The sequence below is a fragment of the Prionailurus bengalensis genome, chromosome F2 (assembly GCF_016509475.1).
Source record: "Prionailurus bengalensis isolate Pbe53 chromosome F2, Fcat_Pben_1.1_paternal_pri, whole genome shotgun sequence".
In the NCBI taxonomy this organism is placed as follows: domain Eukaryota; kingdom Metazoa; phylum Chordata; class Mammalia; order Carnivora; family Felidae; genus Prionailurus; species Prionailurus bengalensis.
Genome location: NC_057353.1, coordinates 16200397 through 16217323, shown reverse-complemented (window position 1 = coordinate 16217323; position 16927 = coordinate 16200397). Strand labels below are relative to the sequence as shown.

The 16927-nt window shown below is 38.6% G+C and overlaps 1 protein-coding gene across 3 annotated transcripts in view; it reads left to right on the top strand.

Moving 5' to 3' along the window:
- The window catches only part of PDE7A (phosphodiesterase 7A), a 127369-nt gene that overhangs the window by 99325 nt on the left and 11117 nt on the right, over nt 1–16927 (top strand). For all 3 annotated transcript variants that reach the window (XR_006300468.1, XM_043601160.1, XM_043601161.1), the window contains exons 6-9: nt 7684–7779; nt 10077–10177; nt 14704–14835; nt 15023–15114. Coding sequence is in view for 2 of the 3 variants with exons in the window: in XM_043601160.1 (XP_043457095.1) it covers nt 7684–7779; nt 10077–10177; nt 14704–14835; nt 15023–15114 (421 nt within the window). In the remaining variant the exon portion in view is untranslated. The remainder of the gene's footprint in view (nt 1–7683; nt 7780–10076; nt 10178–14703; nt 14836–15022; nt 15115–16927) is intronic.

The window sequence follows — 16927 nt, the reverse complement described above, 5'->3', positions numbered from 1 at the left end:
AACAAGTTTGGGAGAATGCTATCATAACCTAAACATACAGAATAAATATACATTCTTTTTTACTGAGATATAATTGACATATGATGTTATATTAGTCTCAGATGTACAACATAATGATTTGACATTTATATACATTACAAAAGATTACCACGAAGTAGTTACCATCCGTCACCATAAAAAGTTATTACAATATTATCGCCTGTATTCCCTATGCTGTACTTTACATCTCTGTGACATATTTATTTTATAGCTGGAATTTTGTACCTCTTAATCCCTTTCACCTGTTCTGCCCATTCCTCCACCTCCTTGGCAATCACGTTTGTTCTCTGTAAGTCTGTTTCTGTTGTTTTGTTTGTTCATTTGTTTTTTAGATTCCAGATATAAGCAAATCATATGGTGTTTGTCTTTCTCTATCTGAATTATTTTACTTAGCATAATGCCCTCTAGGTCCATCCATGTTATCACAAATGGCTGAGTAATGTGCCATTACAATAATGTTCCACTGTTTTGTGCTTTCAGCTCTCACATTTAGGTCTTGAGCCCATACTTTGTGTATTTTTGCACATGGTATGGGAAAGCAGTCAAGTTTCATTCTTTTACATGCAGCAGTTCAGCTTTTCCAACACCATTTATTGAAGAGACTGGTTTTTTCCCCATTGTATATTCTTGCCTCCTTTGTCATAGATTAATTGACCATTAAAGCATGGATTTATTTTGGGCTCTCCATTATGCTCCACTGATCTATATGTCTCCTTTTGTGCTGACACCATATCGTTGATTACTGTAGCTTTGTAATGTAGTTTGAAATCTGGGAACATGATACCTCAGCTCTGGTGTTCCTTCTCAAGATTGCTTTGACTATTGGGGATCTTTTGTGGTTCCGTACAAATGTTAGGATTATTTTTCTAATTCTGTGAAAAATGCTATTGGTATTTTTATGGAGATGGCATTGAATCTGTAGATTGCTTTGGACAGTAGGGACATTTTAACCATATTATTCCAGTTCATGAGCATGGTACATCTTTCCATTTCTTTGTGGCATCTTCAATTTTTTTCATCAATGTCTTATAGGTTTTCAGAGTACAGATTTTCCAACTCCTTTGTTACATTTATTCCTAGGTATTTTCTTTTCGATGCAATTATAAATGGGATTATTTTATTAATTTCTCTTTCTGGTAATTACTAGTATGTAGAAGTACAACATATCTGTATGTTAATTTTGTATCCTGCAACTTTGCTGAGTTCATTTGTAGTTCTAATAGTTTTTTGGTAGAGTCTATAGGGTTTTCTTTATATATAGGATTATGACATCTGCAAGTAGTGACAGTTTACTTATTCCTTCACAATCTAGATGCCTTTTATTTCTTTTTCTTTTCTGATTACTGTGTTTTGTACTTCCAGTGCAGTGTTGAATAAAAGTGTCAAGAATGGGCATCCTTGTTTTGTTCTTAGAAGGAAAGCTTTCAGCCTTTCACCATTGAGAATGATGTTACCTGTGGGTTTGTCATATGTGGCCTTTTTTATATTGAGATATGTTCCCTGTGTACCCACTTTGTTGAGAGTTTTTATCATAAATGGATGTTGAATTTTGTCAAATGGTTTTTCTACATCTAATGAGATGATCATATGCTTTTTATCCTTCATTTTATTAAGGTAGTATATCCTGTTGATGCATTTGCAAATGTGGAACCATCCTTATATTCCTGGAATAAATCCCACATGAACATGGTGTTTGATCCTTTCACTATGTTGTAGAGTTTGGTTTGGTCATATTTGGTTAAGTATTTTTGTAAATATGTTCATCAAGAATATTGGACTGTAATTTCTTTTTTTGTACAAAGTGTCTTTGTCTACTTTTGGTGTCGGGGTAATGTTGGCCTTGTAGAATGAATACAGAAACAATCCTTCCTCTTTAATTTTTTGAAATACTTTGAGAAGGATAGGTACTTACTCTTCTCTCAGTGTTTGGTAGAACCCACCCGTGAGAAGCCATTTGGTCTTGGACTTTTGTTAGTTGGGAGTTTTTTGATTACTGATTCATTTCATTGCTAGTAATTGGTCTGTTCAAATTTCCTGTTTCTTTGTGATTCAATCTTAGAAGATTATGTATGGGGGCGCCTGGGTGGCGCAGTCGGTTAGGCGTCCGACTTCAGCCAGGTCACGATCTCGCGGTCCGGGAGTTCAAGCCCCGCGTCAGGCTCTGGGCTGATGGCTCAGAGCCTGGAGCCTGTTTCCGATTCTGTGTCTCCCTCTCTCTCTGCCCCTCCCCCGTTCATGCTCTGTCTCTCTCTGTCCCAAAAATAAATAAACGTTGAAAAAAAAAATTTAAAAAAAAAAAAAAAAAAAGAAGATTATGTATGTAGGAATTTATCCATTTCTTCTAGGTTGTCCAGTCTGTTGGCATCTACTTGTTTTAGTAGTCTCTTACCAGCTGTATTTTTATGGTGTCTTTTGTATCTTCTCCTCTTTCATTTCTGATGTTACTTACTTGAATCTGCCTCTTTTTCTCTTGATGAGCCTGTCTAAAGGTTTATCAACTTTATCTTTTCGAAGAATCACCTCTTAATTTTATTAATCTTTTCTATTATTTTTTAAGTCCTATTTCATTTATTTCTACTCTTTATTATTTCCTTCCTTCTACTAACTTTGGGCACTGTTTGTTCCTCTTTTTTCTCATTCCCTTAAGTGTAAGCTTAGATTGTTTATTTCACATTTTTCTTAATGGTTTGGTAGGCTTTATCACTATAAACTGCTTCTGCAGGGCACCTGGGTGGCTCAGTCACTTAAGCATCCAACTCTTGATATCAGCTCAGGTCATGATCTCTCAGTTTGTGAGTTTGAGCCCTGCATTGGGCTCTGCATTGACAGTGTGGAGCCTTCTTGAGATTCTGTTTCTGTCTCTCTCTTCTCCCCCCTCACTCTCCCTCTCTCTCACAATCTCTCTCTCCCTCTCAATAAATAAATAAACTTAAAAAAAAAAACATTTTTGCCGTGCATCTTCTATTTTGGAACATTATATTTTAATTTTCATTTGACTCAATTCAGTTGTTTGAATTCCTCTTTCATTTCTCCATTGACGTCTTGGTTGTTTATTGGCATGTTGTTTAGCATCCACATGTTTGTGTTTTTTCCAGTATTTTTTTTCTTGTAATTGATCTAGTTTCATACTGTTGTGGTTGGAAAAGATGCTTGATGTAATTTCAGTTTTAAATTTATTGAGACTTGTTTTGTGGCCTAACATGTGATCTCTCCTGGAGAATACAATGTTTCATGTGCGTCTCCAAAGAATGTGTATTCTTTTTTAATTTTTTGTTTTTTGTTTTTGCTGTTCAGTTTGGATGATTTCCACTACCCTGAAATTCTAGATCACTGATCTGTGCTTCTGCATCATCTCATCTGCTGTTGATTCCCTCTACAGTGTTTTCCATTTTAGTTAATGTATTCTTCAGCTCTGATGCATTCTTTTTTATATTTCTTATCTCTGCTGAAGTTCTCACTGAGTTTATCTACTCTTCTCAAGTCTGGAGAGCATCCTTATGACCATTTCTTTGAACTCTTCATAAGGTAGATCGCTTATTTCCATTTCATTTAGTTTTTTTTTTTTTTTTTTTAGGTTTTGTCTTGTTCTTTCATTTGCAACATGTTCCTCTGTCTCCTCCTTTCCCTGCCTATTTTTGTTTGTATATATTAGGTAGATCAGCTGTGTCTCTGGGTCTTGAACATGTAACCTTATATAGAAGGCATCCTGTGAGGCGTAAACCCTACCCAACCCCCTGGTAACTATACCCAGGCACTCCAGGGATTTCCCCTGTGTGGGCTGCATGTGCCCTCCTTTGTGGCTGGATCACAAATTATGTGGGCACACTGGTACCACTTTTGTGGGGTTCCAGTCCCAGCTGAGGCAACTCAGTGTGGTGGGACAGTAGCCACTTTTGGGGGGACAGGCACCAGTCTCAGTTGAGGCTCTCTGCTGAGTGCAACAGGAGGGGAACCACTTTGGAAGGGTATCCCCCAGGAAGGGAAGGTTGGGCTGGACAGGTCCACAGGTTGACATCTGGTCAGGGTAAGCAGTGCTAGAAAGGTAAATGGATAGTGTCAGAACTGGTGCCCGCCAGCATCAGCCCAGCGAGGCAGAAGGAAGGCAAGAAAAATGGTGCCATTCAGTGCTTCCTTCCTGGAGAAAGTTCCTACAGAGCGCTGACCCTACTGCACAAGCCCTAAAATTAGTCAGTGAATCTCCTTCAGTTATGGCTTAGGTGCTGTTTAGACTATTGCTTCTGTTCTGGTCTCAGCCAAGTGTTTATATGCAGGCCTTTTAAGAGTGGAATCTTGGCTTCCCACAGCCGGCCAGCTCTCCTGGAGTTAAGCTTCACTGATTCTCAAGGCTTCTGGACATAAGGCATGCTGATTTCCAAAGCCAGATGTTACAGAGGCTTTTCTTCCTGGTACAGATCCCCAGGGCAGTGGGTACCTGATGTGGGGCTCAAACCCTTCACTTCTCAGGGAGGATCTCTATACCTGTGATATCCCTCCTGCTTGTGGGTTATCAAGCTGGGTGTGTGGACCCTGACCAAATCACATCTCTGCTTTCTTGATGTGACTTTTTCTTTACATCTTTAGCTGTGGAAGAGCTGTTCTGCTAGTCCCCAGATTGTTCTCAGTAAGAGTTACTCTATATGTACTTGCAGTTTTGGTGTGTGGCCATTGCTTGACCTGAGCTCAGAATCCTCCTACTCTGCCATTTTCAGCAATTCCCACCCACTTTTTTAAATTGAGATATAATTGACATATAACATTATATTAGCTTTAGGTGTACAATGTGAGGATTTAATATATGTATATATTTAAAACAATCACAAAAAATCTAACATCCATCACTATACATGGTTACGTTTTTTTGTGAGAACTCTTTAAGATCTATTCTCTCAACAACTTTCAAGTATGTAATACAGTATTATTAATTATAGTCACCATGCTGTACGTTACATTCCCCAGACTTATTTTATAACTAGAAATTTGTACCTTTTGACCCTTTTCACTCATTCTGTCAACACCCCCAACTCTTGCCTCTGACAACCACCAATTTGTTCTCTGTATCTATGAGCTTGGTTTTTTTGTTTGTTAAAGATTCCACATAATAGTTAGATCATGGCATTTGTCTTTTTCTGTCTGACTTATTTTACTTAGCATAATGACCTCAAAACTCATCCATGTAGTTGTAAGTGGCAAGATTTCCTTCATTTTTATGGCTGAATAATATTCCATCGTATATGTATACCATATCCTCTTTGTCCATTCATCTGTCTGTGGACCCTTAGGTTGCTTCCATTGGAAATAATGCTGCGCTGAGCAGAGGAGTGCGTATATCTTTTCGACTTAGTGTTTTCTTTTCTTTGGGTAAATAGAGGTCAAATTGCTGGATAATATGTTAGTTCTCTTTTTAAATTTTCGAGGAGCCTCCATTCTGTTTTCCATAGTGGCTGTACCAATTTACATTCCTACCAATAGTGCATTTTTCTCCACATCCTCACCAACACTTGCTATTTTTTGTCTTCTTGATAATAACCATTCTGACAGGTGTAGAGTGGTATCTCATTTATGGTTTTGATTTGTATTTCTCTGATGGCTAATGATGTTGAGCATCTTTTCATCCGGCTCTTGGCCATCTGTATATCTTCTTTGGAAAAATGTCTACTCGTATCCTCTGCCTATATTTAAACTGGGTTGTTTGTTTGAACTTACATTGTGAAATATCTATGTATATATCCAAGGAAAAGTGGGTTGTTACAGCAATAATAACAGGAATATAGCTCACTTCTTCACAAATGGTTCTAAACCAGATGGGCTCCTGTTTGTATCAGTATAGTGTTATCAGGATTCAAATACATTTTAACATTTAATTTCTTAAAAAATAAAAGATTTGAAAAAGTTTTTTTTTGTTTAAGGTGCTATGTCAGGTTTTTTAAAAAGAATCTCTTTTGGTCTCCTGCATCTTTTCCAGTGTTTCTCATGCAAATATTGTTCAATTAATTTATATTTTTCCTTAGTTATGGGCTTCTGTTGACAATTGTGTAGGCAGTTTTGGGTAATGAAGTTAGCCCAGTGGTCCTTTAAAATTCTCCATAAATGTTATTACTATAAATATGCAATGTGAGAATAGTTAAGTCTTTTGTAGATTTTTTTAAGAATGATAGTTTCTTTAGAGAGATGGTTTCTTTAGAATCATCTTTATGTTATTGTCTAAATTCTGGCAGCAATTTTTGAGCTCCTAACTCTTTAAAACGTACAGTTTTATATCATGTGTCCTAATAGAGGAAATGCACAAAACTTTGAGAAATATAATAGAAGGTATAAAAAATGGAGAGTTACATCTTGGAAGACAGACTAACCATTATAACAATGCTAGTATTTCCAGATTCCATGTCTATACTCAAGTGACTCCAGTTGTCAAAAGGGTGGAAGTTGAGGGTGAGATAGTCCTCACAGCAGGTAGCAGCTCTTTCAGAAAACTTAGCTTAGGGGAAGAGACAGGGTGGCAGCTGGAGGGAGCCAAGAGAGTCAAGTATTCTTTGTTGTTTGAAAGATAAAATCTAGAGCATGTCCTGAGTGCTGATGCTTGTTGGAGCACTAGAAGGAGGGACTGAGGAGGGATATTTTGATTCAGGGGGAAGGAGGAGGCATGGGGGGTGGTGTTGGTAGGTGGCACAGTTTCTGAGACACTCTGGAGGGGTGGAGGGATTGGCTTTGGAAAGAAAAGGAAATGAGGGCTTGTATTTTTTCTGTGAAGTATGAGGCTGTTGAGAATAAGTGGGGGGAGGGGGGAATTTGAGAAGAATAGAGAAAGCTTGAAAATAGGCATTTAAAGAGATAAAGAGTGGCACCTGGGTATCTCGGCTGGGCATCCGACTTTGGGTCAAGTCACCATCCCCACATCGGGCTTGCTGCTGTCATTGCAGAGCCAGCTTCGGGTCCTCTACCCACCTCAATTTCCCCTTCCCCCACTTGCGTGCATGCTCTCTCGCTCTCTCTCTCTCTCAAAAATAAATAAGCATTAAAAACAGATAAAGAACTGTTTCACTAGAAAAACATAGTAAGATTGCTGTATGATTGTTGACTGTGAATTTAGTGTTAGAATAGAATTCTATTTAGTTTTGTGACCACCTGCCCCTTCCAGCTACTCAGATTTCTTGCTACAAGTGTGGGGTAGACAAGTGGTTGAGTTCAAAGTTTTGATCTTGAGGTCATCGATCCTTCCTCCTAGCTCTGTACCTTGAAGAACAAACACAACCTCTAGTGAACAAGGTGCAGCTACCACAGTTGACTTTGATTGGACATCCTCATACAGTTAGTGATGTGGTAGAGGGATGTCTAGGTGGAGCTGGTGCAAGATTTTCTACTGATTCTAATTACTTTGGTGTCTTTCAAAAAATTGATTTGAAAATGCTTATCTTCCAGTTATTTGGTTGTAGAAAAATGAAACAAAGCCCATTTTTTCCCTTAGAATGGAAAAAAGATATAAGAATTAAAGTTCACAGCTGGTAAAATTAAGGATGTACATTTTAGATAGACAAAACGTAGGAATTTGTACTCTCTGTGTTTTATATTCAAAACCCATATTTGGAAGCACAATGCAATTATGCTAGTCTATATTTCCTACTAATATCTCTTCTTTCTTCATTTTAGGAAATAGTCTAGTAAGTTTAACCTTTCATTTATTTAGTCTTCATGGATTAATTGAGTACTTCCATTTAGATATGATGAAACTTCGTAGATTTTTAGGTAAGTGATTCTAACCCGTTTAACAGAAATAAGATTTGAACAAGAATCTGTTTTAAGTTTTTATCAGTTTTTTCAGTTAGCTATTGCTCTAAAACAGACTACCGTAAATTTTTGTGGCTTGGAATGACACACACTTACTCAGCCCCTGAGTCTGTGGGGCTGTTGAATGCTGCTTGTAGTCTAGCTGAGTTCATTTATGTACCTGCAGTTGACAACAGGCAAGCTACTCTGTGGGCCTGGACTGGGACCTCAGCTGGGACACTGGGCTTCATGTGGCTCAGCTCTACATGGTCCCCCATTAAATTCAAAGGAGTCAGAGGAGTTTGGCCCCTTAATAAATTCACATTAAAAACAAAAAAAGAAGGAAATATATTTTATGACAAACTGAGCTTGTTCAAAGAGTGATGGGCAGTCTCCAAGGGAGCTGGCGTACCCGGACCCCTGAGACTGGCTCTCCGGGTCTGGCTCTCCGTCACTTCCACCCCATGCTGTTGGCCAAACCAAGTCTGATAGGGGGTGAATGACACCTCTCGTCCAGGAAGCTTTGAAGGTTCAAAGCCATGAATGGAGGGCATGGTGAAGAAGTGGGACACTTTTGCAGTCAATCTCTTAGGTTGACCACAGCTTTGTCACAAAGATGACACAATTTCTGTCCTTTTTCCAAACTTTGAAGGCTCAAACTTTAAAAGATTAGGTGCATTGCACTTAGGTGTTCTCTTTTTCTGATCCCAGAAATCTCTTTACGTTAAACTTAAAGATTATTTTTAATATGTTTAAATGTGCACGGTGATATTTGTGTAAGACTGTTTTGCTAGGGGAAAAGCTGAACTTTTTTGCCAAATAAATATGTTAGAAGAAAATTAGCATGAGGATTATTTACTTTTTTTAAAAAAGAAGGTAATATTTTCTTTCCTCTTAAATACTGAACTAAGATAAATTTATTACCTAGGACTTTTGAGAGACTTTTCCTGCATATTTATGTCGAATTTGTATACCTGCAATACTCCACTAACAAATTGTGTAAATTATAAAACATATATAAAATAGATATTAAGAGTAATCAAAAGGCTATTTGAAAGGATGGGTTAAAGTAAATACATAATTCTAATGCTCTTTCCTTCTCACCAGTGAGTCATGGTTCACCACTGTGGAATTGGCTCACTTTACTAGTGACCAGTAGATTACAGTGTTATGCCCTTGGGGCCATCCTGCAGGCTTGATGGCAACAGGGATAACTCCACCCCTAATCCTAGTCTCCTTTTTCATGAAAGCCTAACAGACATGGAGCAGAGACAGTAGGATTAAGAGAAGGTCCATCCCTACCACTGAAAAACTAATTCCAGTTCTGAAACGAATACCTCACTGATGATGCGCCCATGGGATCATCTTCATATGCCCTAATAACTATAATATTTTAGCTTCATAAAGTTTTTTGTTTACTGATAAATTTCTAGAGTCTAAAACAGTACTTGGGACAAGTGTTTGTTGAATGAATTGCAATGCTTTTAATGAAACCAAGAAACTCTTCTTAAATTACATTTGAAAGAGAGGAGTTTGGTACAATGATAAGTTCACATTTTATTTATTTTTTTTTTTCAACGTTTATTTATTTTTGGGGACAGAGACAGAGCATGAACGGGCGAGGGCCAGAGAGAGAGGGAGACACAGAATGGAAACAGGCTCCAGGCTCTGAGCTATCAGCCCAGAGCCCGACGCGGGGCTCGAACTCACGGACCGCGAGATCGTGACCTGGCTGATGTCGGACGCTCAACCGACTGCGCCACCCAGGCGCCCCTAAGTTCACATTTTAAAAGAGAAAAAGAGAGGCACCTGGGTGGCTCAGTCAGTCAAGCATCCGACTGCCGGCTCAGGTCATGATCTGATGGCTCGTGAGTTCAAGCGCCACATCAGGCTCTGTGCTCACAGCTCAGAGCCTGGAGCCTGTTTCAGATTCTGTGTGTCTCCCTCTCTCTCTCTCTGCCCCTCCCCCGCTAGCACTCTGTTTCTCCCTCTCTCAAAAATAAGTAACACTTAAACAAATAAAAAAGAAAAATAAAATATTTATTGTTTTGACATGAATACCTTCTGATAATTTCAAACAAGTTAGCAGCCACAGTGGTATTGATTCTTTGGACATACATGTGAGTTCTGAGTGATTGTCATCCATCTGAATCTGAACAACTAGCTGGTAGCCACATGAAGATTGTAAGTGGAAAACTCATAATTATCACAATTCTTGTACTTTGCACAGGCCTCCCACGTACAATTAAATTTGAGATCTTTTTTCTTTGATGCAGTTATGATTCAAGAAGATTACCACAGTCAGAACCCTTACCACAATGCGGTCCATGCTGCAGATGTTACTCAGGCCATGCACTGTTACTTAAAAGAACCTAAGGTAAGATGCTGACATTTACAGGGGGTGCGAATCCTAAGAAAATTCCTTGACTTACTTTCAAATACTTTTCCTTAAATGAGTGATTTGACTCAAAATCAGAGGCTTCCTTCACTAAACTGAGATCTGGCTGGATCAAGTTTCCCATCCTGGTTATATTTGTACAGCAGTTGGACAACTGAATGATTGTTGAGAGAGAAGCTGGAGAAGTCCAGGTGAGGTCTGGATCCGACGAAACCCCCAACTCTGTGTTAAGACACTGGCATTAACACCAAGCTCCTTGTAACCTCCATGAGGGCCGCACAGCATTAGTCCAATTCAGAGAATGAATGGGGAGCTACCGAAGGGAAGCAGGAGACTTTCCCACACCTGTCAGAAGCTGTTTTGTTTTGGTGCACCATGAAAGAGCCTGGTGGCCCAAGCTAGGCAAGGGGCTTTGGGGAAGGAGAGAGGTAGACGGTCTGTAAGATCTCTTGGGAGTTAGAGTGCCTAGCCTATGGTGTCTGCATGCCTTTGGGGGAATGAAGCAGAGAGAAGAGTCAATGAAGACTGCGTGGGGCAGCTGAGTAGAGTGTGGAATTCTGTGAGAGAAAGTACGTAGAAAAGGGAGCAAGTTTTGGGGGTAAGGCTGGTAGAGATGATGACCTCCACTTTGGATATGTAGAGTTAAATGTGTTTGTGTGGTATCCAAATGCAGATGTTGAATAGAGAGTTGGATAAGAGAGTCTGGAGCAGAGAAGAGAATCTGTTGGAGATATAGATGTAGGGATCAACTGTAGATGATAACGGAAAGCCGTGTTTGTCTTTGGATGTTTCCTACCCCTGATGGTCCTGAAATCACATTTGCTTACCCTCAGCCCTGTTTCTAAACTCTTCTCCCCCTGGGATCTGAGTTCCCACTAGATGTTAGAAGGGAAAGCAAGCTGACTAAATCAGATTGTGCTAATTGATGCCAGTTCTGAGAATATAGCCATGTGGTCACCAGTCTTGTCATTTTTCAAGAGATGGTGGAATATGTGAAAATACCCCAGTTTTTAAAGTATATACATCATGGCTTTTTTTAAAAAGCAACTTCATTGTGGTATCACTTGTATGCCACAATAAAATATATACATTTTATGGGTACATTTTTGACAAATGTATACTCCTGAGTGCCCGAATTTTCTAATTGAGCTTTTAAAAAAAACTCTGGGCCAAGGCTGAAGCCTCTGTTGAGAGTTTTTGGGAGAAACTGATAATCACCATACAGCCAGGTAAATGGAATGATGAAGGTAAGTGTCATGTTCTGTGAGACACAGAGGAGGTTAATTAAGCTGGTGCACAGGTCTGTGAAGGTGGCTCCCCTCCCATCTTCCACTGGCCACACCCAACCAGAAGCCAGGGGCGTGGAAGGTAAGGGCTGATGCCAGGCACTGGGCAAGGCGAGAGTGCGAAGGGTGTGGTAAAAATGAATAAAAATGCTGCCTTACCTGTGCAGCTCTGGCAGCACTAATTTTAAGCTTTTTTTTTTTTTTTTTTTTTTTTTGCCTATGTATCTGATATTTCTTATTTTAAATACTTTTTGCCTTATGCAGCTTTGATTACACTTATTTGAAATACTTGGCTCCTAGGTGGCTCAGTCAGTTAAGCGTCTGACTCTTGATTTTGGCTCAAGGTCACGAACTTATGGTTTGGTTCTGTGCTGTCACAGAGCCTGCTTGGGATGCTCTCTCTTCCTCTCTCTCTGCCTCTTCCCCAATTGTGAGTGCATTCACATGCGCTCGCTCACACTCTCTCTCTCTCCCTCCTTCCCTCCCTCTCTCCCTCCTTCCCTCCCTCTCTCCCTCCTTCCCTCCCTCTCTCCCTCTCCCTCCCTCTTTCTCTCTCAAGTATTTTTTTTTTAATATTTTTCATGGTCAACATACTTAGTGAACTTAGTCAAAGCTTCAGTGAAGGAGATAAAATCACTAAACCCTAAAATGCAAAAATTCCTTTCTCCTTTATTGTAGTTTACATTTTAAAATAGACTCATTCAGTTTTAAAAGTACATTCTAAAAAAAGCCTTAAGATTGTATCTCTTACTGCCTGGGCTTTCACAAGGCTTCACACTTTCAAGTGCTTTCATTCAGTACATTTTCCTGGTGCTAGGAATCCAGTGGTAAACAGGACAGGAAAGGTCCCAGTGGGGGAAGCAGTCATTAGACAAATAAATAGAATGTTGACATATATTGTAGTAATTACTGCTGTGAAGGAATCTAAATCGAGGAATGTGCTGGAGAGTGACCAGAGGATGGCAAGCATTTACAGCTGTAGATAAGGTGGTCAGAAACCACGTAAACTGAAAGGAAAAATTTGAGAAGGAGTCACCTATAGAAAAATGCAGGTGCAGAGGGAATCAAATAGAAAGGCTTAAATATAGTATTTAGTGAGAAACCTGCTTTCCGGGCACCTGGGTGGCTCAGTCGGTTAGGCGTCCGACTTTAGCTCAGGTCAAGATCTCATAGTTTGTGAGTTCCAGCCCTGCGTCTGGCTCTGTGCTGACAGCTTGGAGCCTGAAACCTGCTTCGGATTCTGTGTCTCCTTCTCTCTCGGCCCACCCACCCCTACTCACGCTCTGTCTCTCTCTGTCCCTCAAAGAATGAATAAACATTTTAAAAAAACAAAAGAGGGGCGCCTGGGTGGCTCGATTGGTTGAGCGTCCAACTTCGGCTCAGGTCATGATCTCACAGTCCGTGAGTTCAAGCCCCACGTCGGGCCCTGGGCTGACAGCTCAGAGCCTGGAGCCTGTTTCAGATTCTGTGTCTCCCTCTCTCTCTGCCCCTCCCCCGTTCATGCTCTGTCTCTCTCTGTCTTAAAAATAAATAAACGTTAAAAAAAAAATTAAAAAAAAAAAAGAAATCTGCTTTCAGTTTTTATATATGATTTCTGTGTAAGAGCTAATTCCTGGACTCTTAAGTGCAAAAAGAAATACTCAAAGCCCCCCCAAATTGCTAGAAAGTTAGGGCAAAGTTCCTTCTTTCTGTACTTGACATCAGCCCTAACTTGAGTGTTTACTTTCTGTGTTTTCATAGCTGAGCTTAGATTATAATTTTGTTCCAGTTGAGCCTATTAGCACCTAATAGCAACAATAAAAACAGTGACGTTTTTTGTTGAACACAGGAAAACTCAGCATTACTAGTTTTTTATTTGGAAAAGGGCCCTGATGATAGCTTTGCAGACGTCTCCATCAAATGGTTTTCAGTTTCTTCTTCACACAGCTTGTTGTTACTGTCCGGCATTACCAGATACAGTTAAAGGAATGGAAATAACAGTAGCCTTGTTTTGTTTTGTTTTGTTTTGTTAATTTTTTTTTACATTTATTCATTTTTGAGAGAAAGAGCACGAGTGGGGAGAAGCAGAGAGAGGGAGACACAGAATCCGAAGCAACAGTTGCCTTGTTTTTAACCCACTTTAAAAATTGTCTTAGTATCGTTGGCTTCTTTGTCTTTATTATAAAGGTAATCATTATTTTTTTTTACTACTGACAGTTTGTTATTTATCATTGACCGTTTCAGTCAGGTAATTAACTTACCCCTTGTGATTATTTTATTGTATCAGCTAAGATCTGCAATGATTATTGAGAGTAACATTATAATTGCTCACTTACACAATCACTTTTTCTGAGGTGACTATATTGTGAACGCTGTTCTGACTATATCCATCTGTTGGGAGAGGATTTTCTTAACAGAGTGGATATAGACTGCCCCAGGATTACTCAGCTTCCTTAAACATTAAAGACCTCAGAAACATTAAACACCTCAGTTTAGATTCTATTTTTTTTTTTAACGTTTATTTATTTTTGAGACAGAGACAGAGCATGAATGGGGGAGGGTCAGAGAGAGGGAGACACAGAATCTGAAACAGGCTCCAGGCTCCGAGCCATCAGCCCAGGGCCCGACGCGGGGCTCGAATTCACGGACCGCGAGATCGTGACCTGGCTGAAGTCGGACGCTTAACCGACTGCGCCACCCAGGCGCCCCCTACAGTTTGGATTCTTAATTGAAGTCTAGTAACCAATTTGTTGATGAATAAGCGCCTTCGGTCATAGGTCTTATGTAATTGTACACTTAAAACTCTGATAATGTGAGCGTAGATCTCACATTAAGTGTTCTTACTGCAATAAAAAAAAGTTGAAAGACCTCATAGGTCTTCTGTTGGTAGCAACTACGGTAATAAACATACAGAAACCTGTGTTTGTTTTAAACCCATTTCTCAAAAAAGATCATTTATACTTTGGCTGTCATTTTGAGTAAGTCTGTCTCAAATGAACACAGTGTAAGAACAAGGTCTGTAAACTCTGTGTGGATGGGAACACACATCATATTCTACCTCTCCCTCGTGTCGTGATGAGGACAGCACCTGGCAGGTGCTTGGTGCCCTTAATGAACAGTCTGAAAAACATGAAGGGGGAGGAGACTCGACACTACCATTTGAGGCAAATTCAAAACTACTGTAATGGTACAGAGTTTATTTCAGATATGTCTGTAATTAATTCTTTTGTCCCACTTCAGCTTGCCAGTTCTGTAACCCCTTGGGATGTCTTGCTGAGCTTAATTGCAGCTGCCACTCATGATCTGGATCATCCAGGTGTTAATCAACCTTTCCTTATTAAAACTAACCATTACTTGGCAACTTTATACAAGGTCAGTGCAATTTTGTCATGAGATTTAATATTCTTGCATTCTGGAAAATGTTTTAATGGAGTCAAAGTAGTAAGCAGATTGTCCATGAACATTAGAATTTTAACCAGATTAATATTACCTACAGATAATTCTTTATGTTCAGAAAGAGACTCACTATTAAATAACTCAGATATGCCCCTTTTTGTAGAATACCTCAGTACTGGAAAATCACCACTGGAGATCTGCAGTGGGATTATTGAGAGAATCTGGCTTATTCTCACATATGCCATCAGAAAGCAGGTAGGTGGGATTAAGACACATTTAATTTGTTATGAACTATGGAAATTAAGTTGGCAAAACAATTTTATAAAGGTTTCAAAATTATTCAGGTGTTCCCACAGTTTTCAGTTTTTGTTTAATGGCTGAATTATTTTATCTTAAAAGTTTATATCAAAATTCTAGTAATTTAAACCTGTTCTGCAGTGAAGACAGTAGTATTTTTTTAGTGATTTTTTTTTTTATGGATCATTCCATAGATTTGAGTATTATAAAATTCACTCCAAATACACAGTGCCTCATAGTTTACTATTTATGTAAATAGTGTTACATGTTTCCATTTTATGCTCATTTGAATAAGACCTTATGTTCTAGGTATAAAGAAATTAATTATTCTGTATCATAAATACCCTCATTAAAAGTTTCAGGAAGTTTTCAAAATCTATAAGTAAAAAAAAATGCTTTATACCTCAATAGCATAGCCCTGGAGTCACTTCGGGAGCATAGGATAAAATAATGATGGAAAGAACAGGAAATACTAATTTTTTAAGAAAAGACCATTTAATGTTAAGCAGGCCATTTGAAAGCCTAATAAGCATCAGTGCAAATAAGCCCGATATGATGGTGATTAACAAAATCTCTTCTCACTGATCCACAAACAAAAGCTTTTAATAATGTCTCACTGAGAGAAGATGCTCTTAAGAAAACCATGTAAGTGGATATAAACCATCTAATTCTAGAAACAAGGTGAGGCATAAAAATAAGTTTGGGTACTAAAATTTAAGTTACTATTATTCTTTCCTTTTTCCATTTCATAACTTAAAACAACTTTATTTTAAAAACTTAAGTATTTTGTGTAATGACCATAAGAAAAAAGCTGGACTTTATTTTTTATTTTTTAAATCTTTATTCATGGATACCATTTGGAGTTATGACAATACTTCTGGTAAGTAAAATTGTTTCTTGCTGTAGTACAAATAGAAAAATTGCTTAAACCATAGTTTTTGTATATATAAGTTATCTTTTTCTTGATTAAAGCAGATTAAAATGTTTGCTTTCTTCTTTTTGTCATGTTTTACATTTGATGATTAACCCTATCGATAAAAACTGACAATAAGGAACACTACCTAATAGCATTCTTTTTTTTTTTTTTTTTTTTTTTTTTTTTTTTTTTTTTTTTTTTTTTTTAAATTTTTTTTTTTTTTCCAACGTTTATTTATTTTTGGGACAGAGAGAGACAGAGCATGAATGGGGGAGGGGCAGAGAGAGAAGGAGACACAGAATCGGAAACAGGCTCCAGGCTCCGAGCCATCAGCCCAGAGCCCGACGCGGGGCTCGAACTCATGGGCCGCGAGATCGTGACCTGGCTGAAGTCGGACGCTCAACCGACTGCGCCACCCAGGCGCCCCCCTAATAGCATTCTTTTATGTTTCCTTTATTTAGGATTTATTTCATTTAATATCCAATATTGTGAGCCTTTTAATCTGTTGACAGCTCTTTACTGATATTTATACAAAGATAATGTTCGCTACAGCCCATTGAGGGGAAAAAAGGAAGGGTTTTTTTGGGTTTTTTTTAAGTTTATTTCTCTTATTATTTGACTTGAGACAGTCTTAATTATTTTTTTACTTGAGACAGTTTTAAAAATGATGTATGATGTATTTGCATTAACATGTTACCTTTTCCTTTCCAGAAAAGTTGGATATTCATGTAGATAATTGATTCTAGAATTTGACCTTGAAAATACAGTTACATCTAAACTTTATCAAATTGTTTGGTGGGGTTTCGTCAGCATATAATCATGCATCTTAGTCAAAATATCTTCCAGACTTAGTTG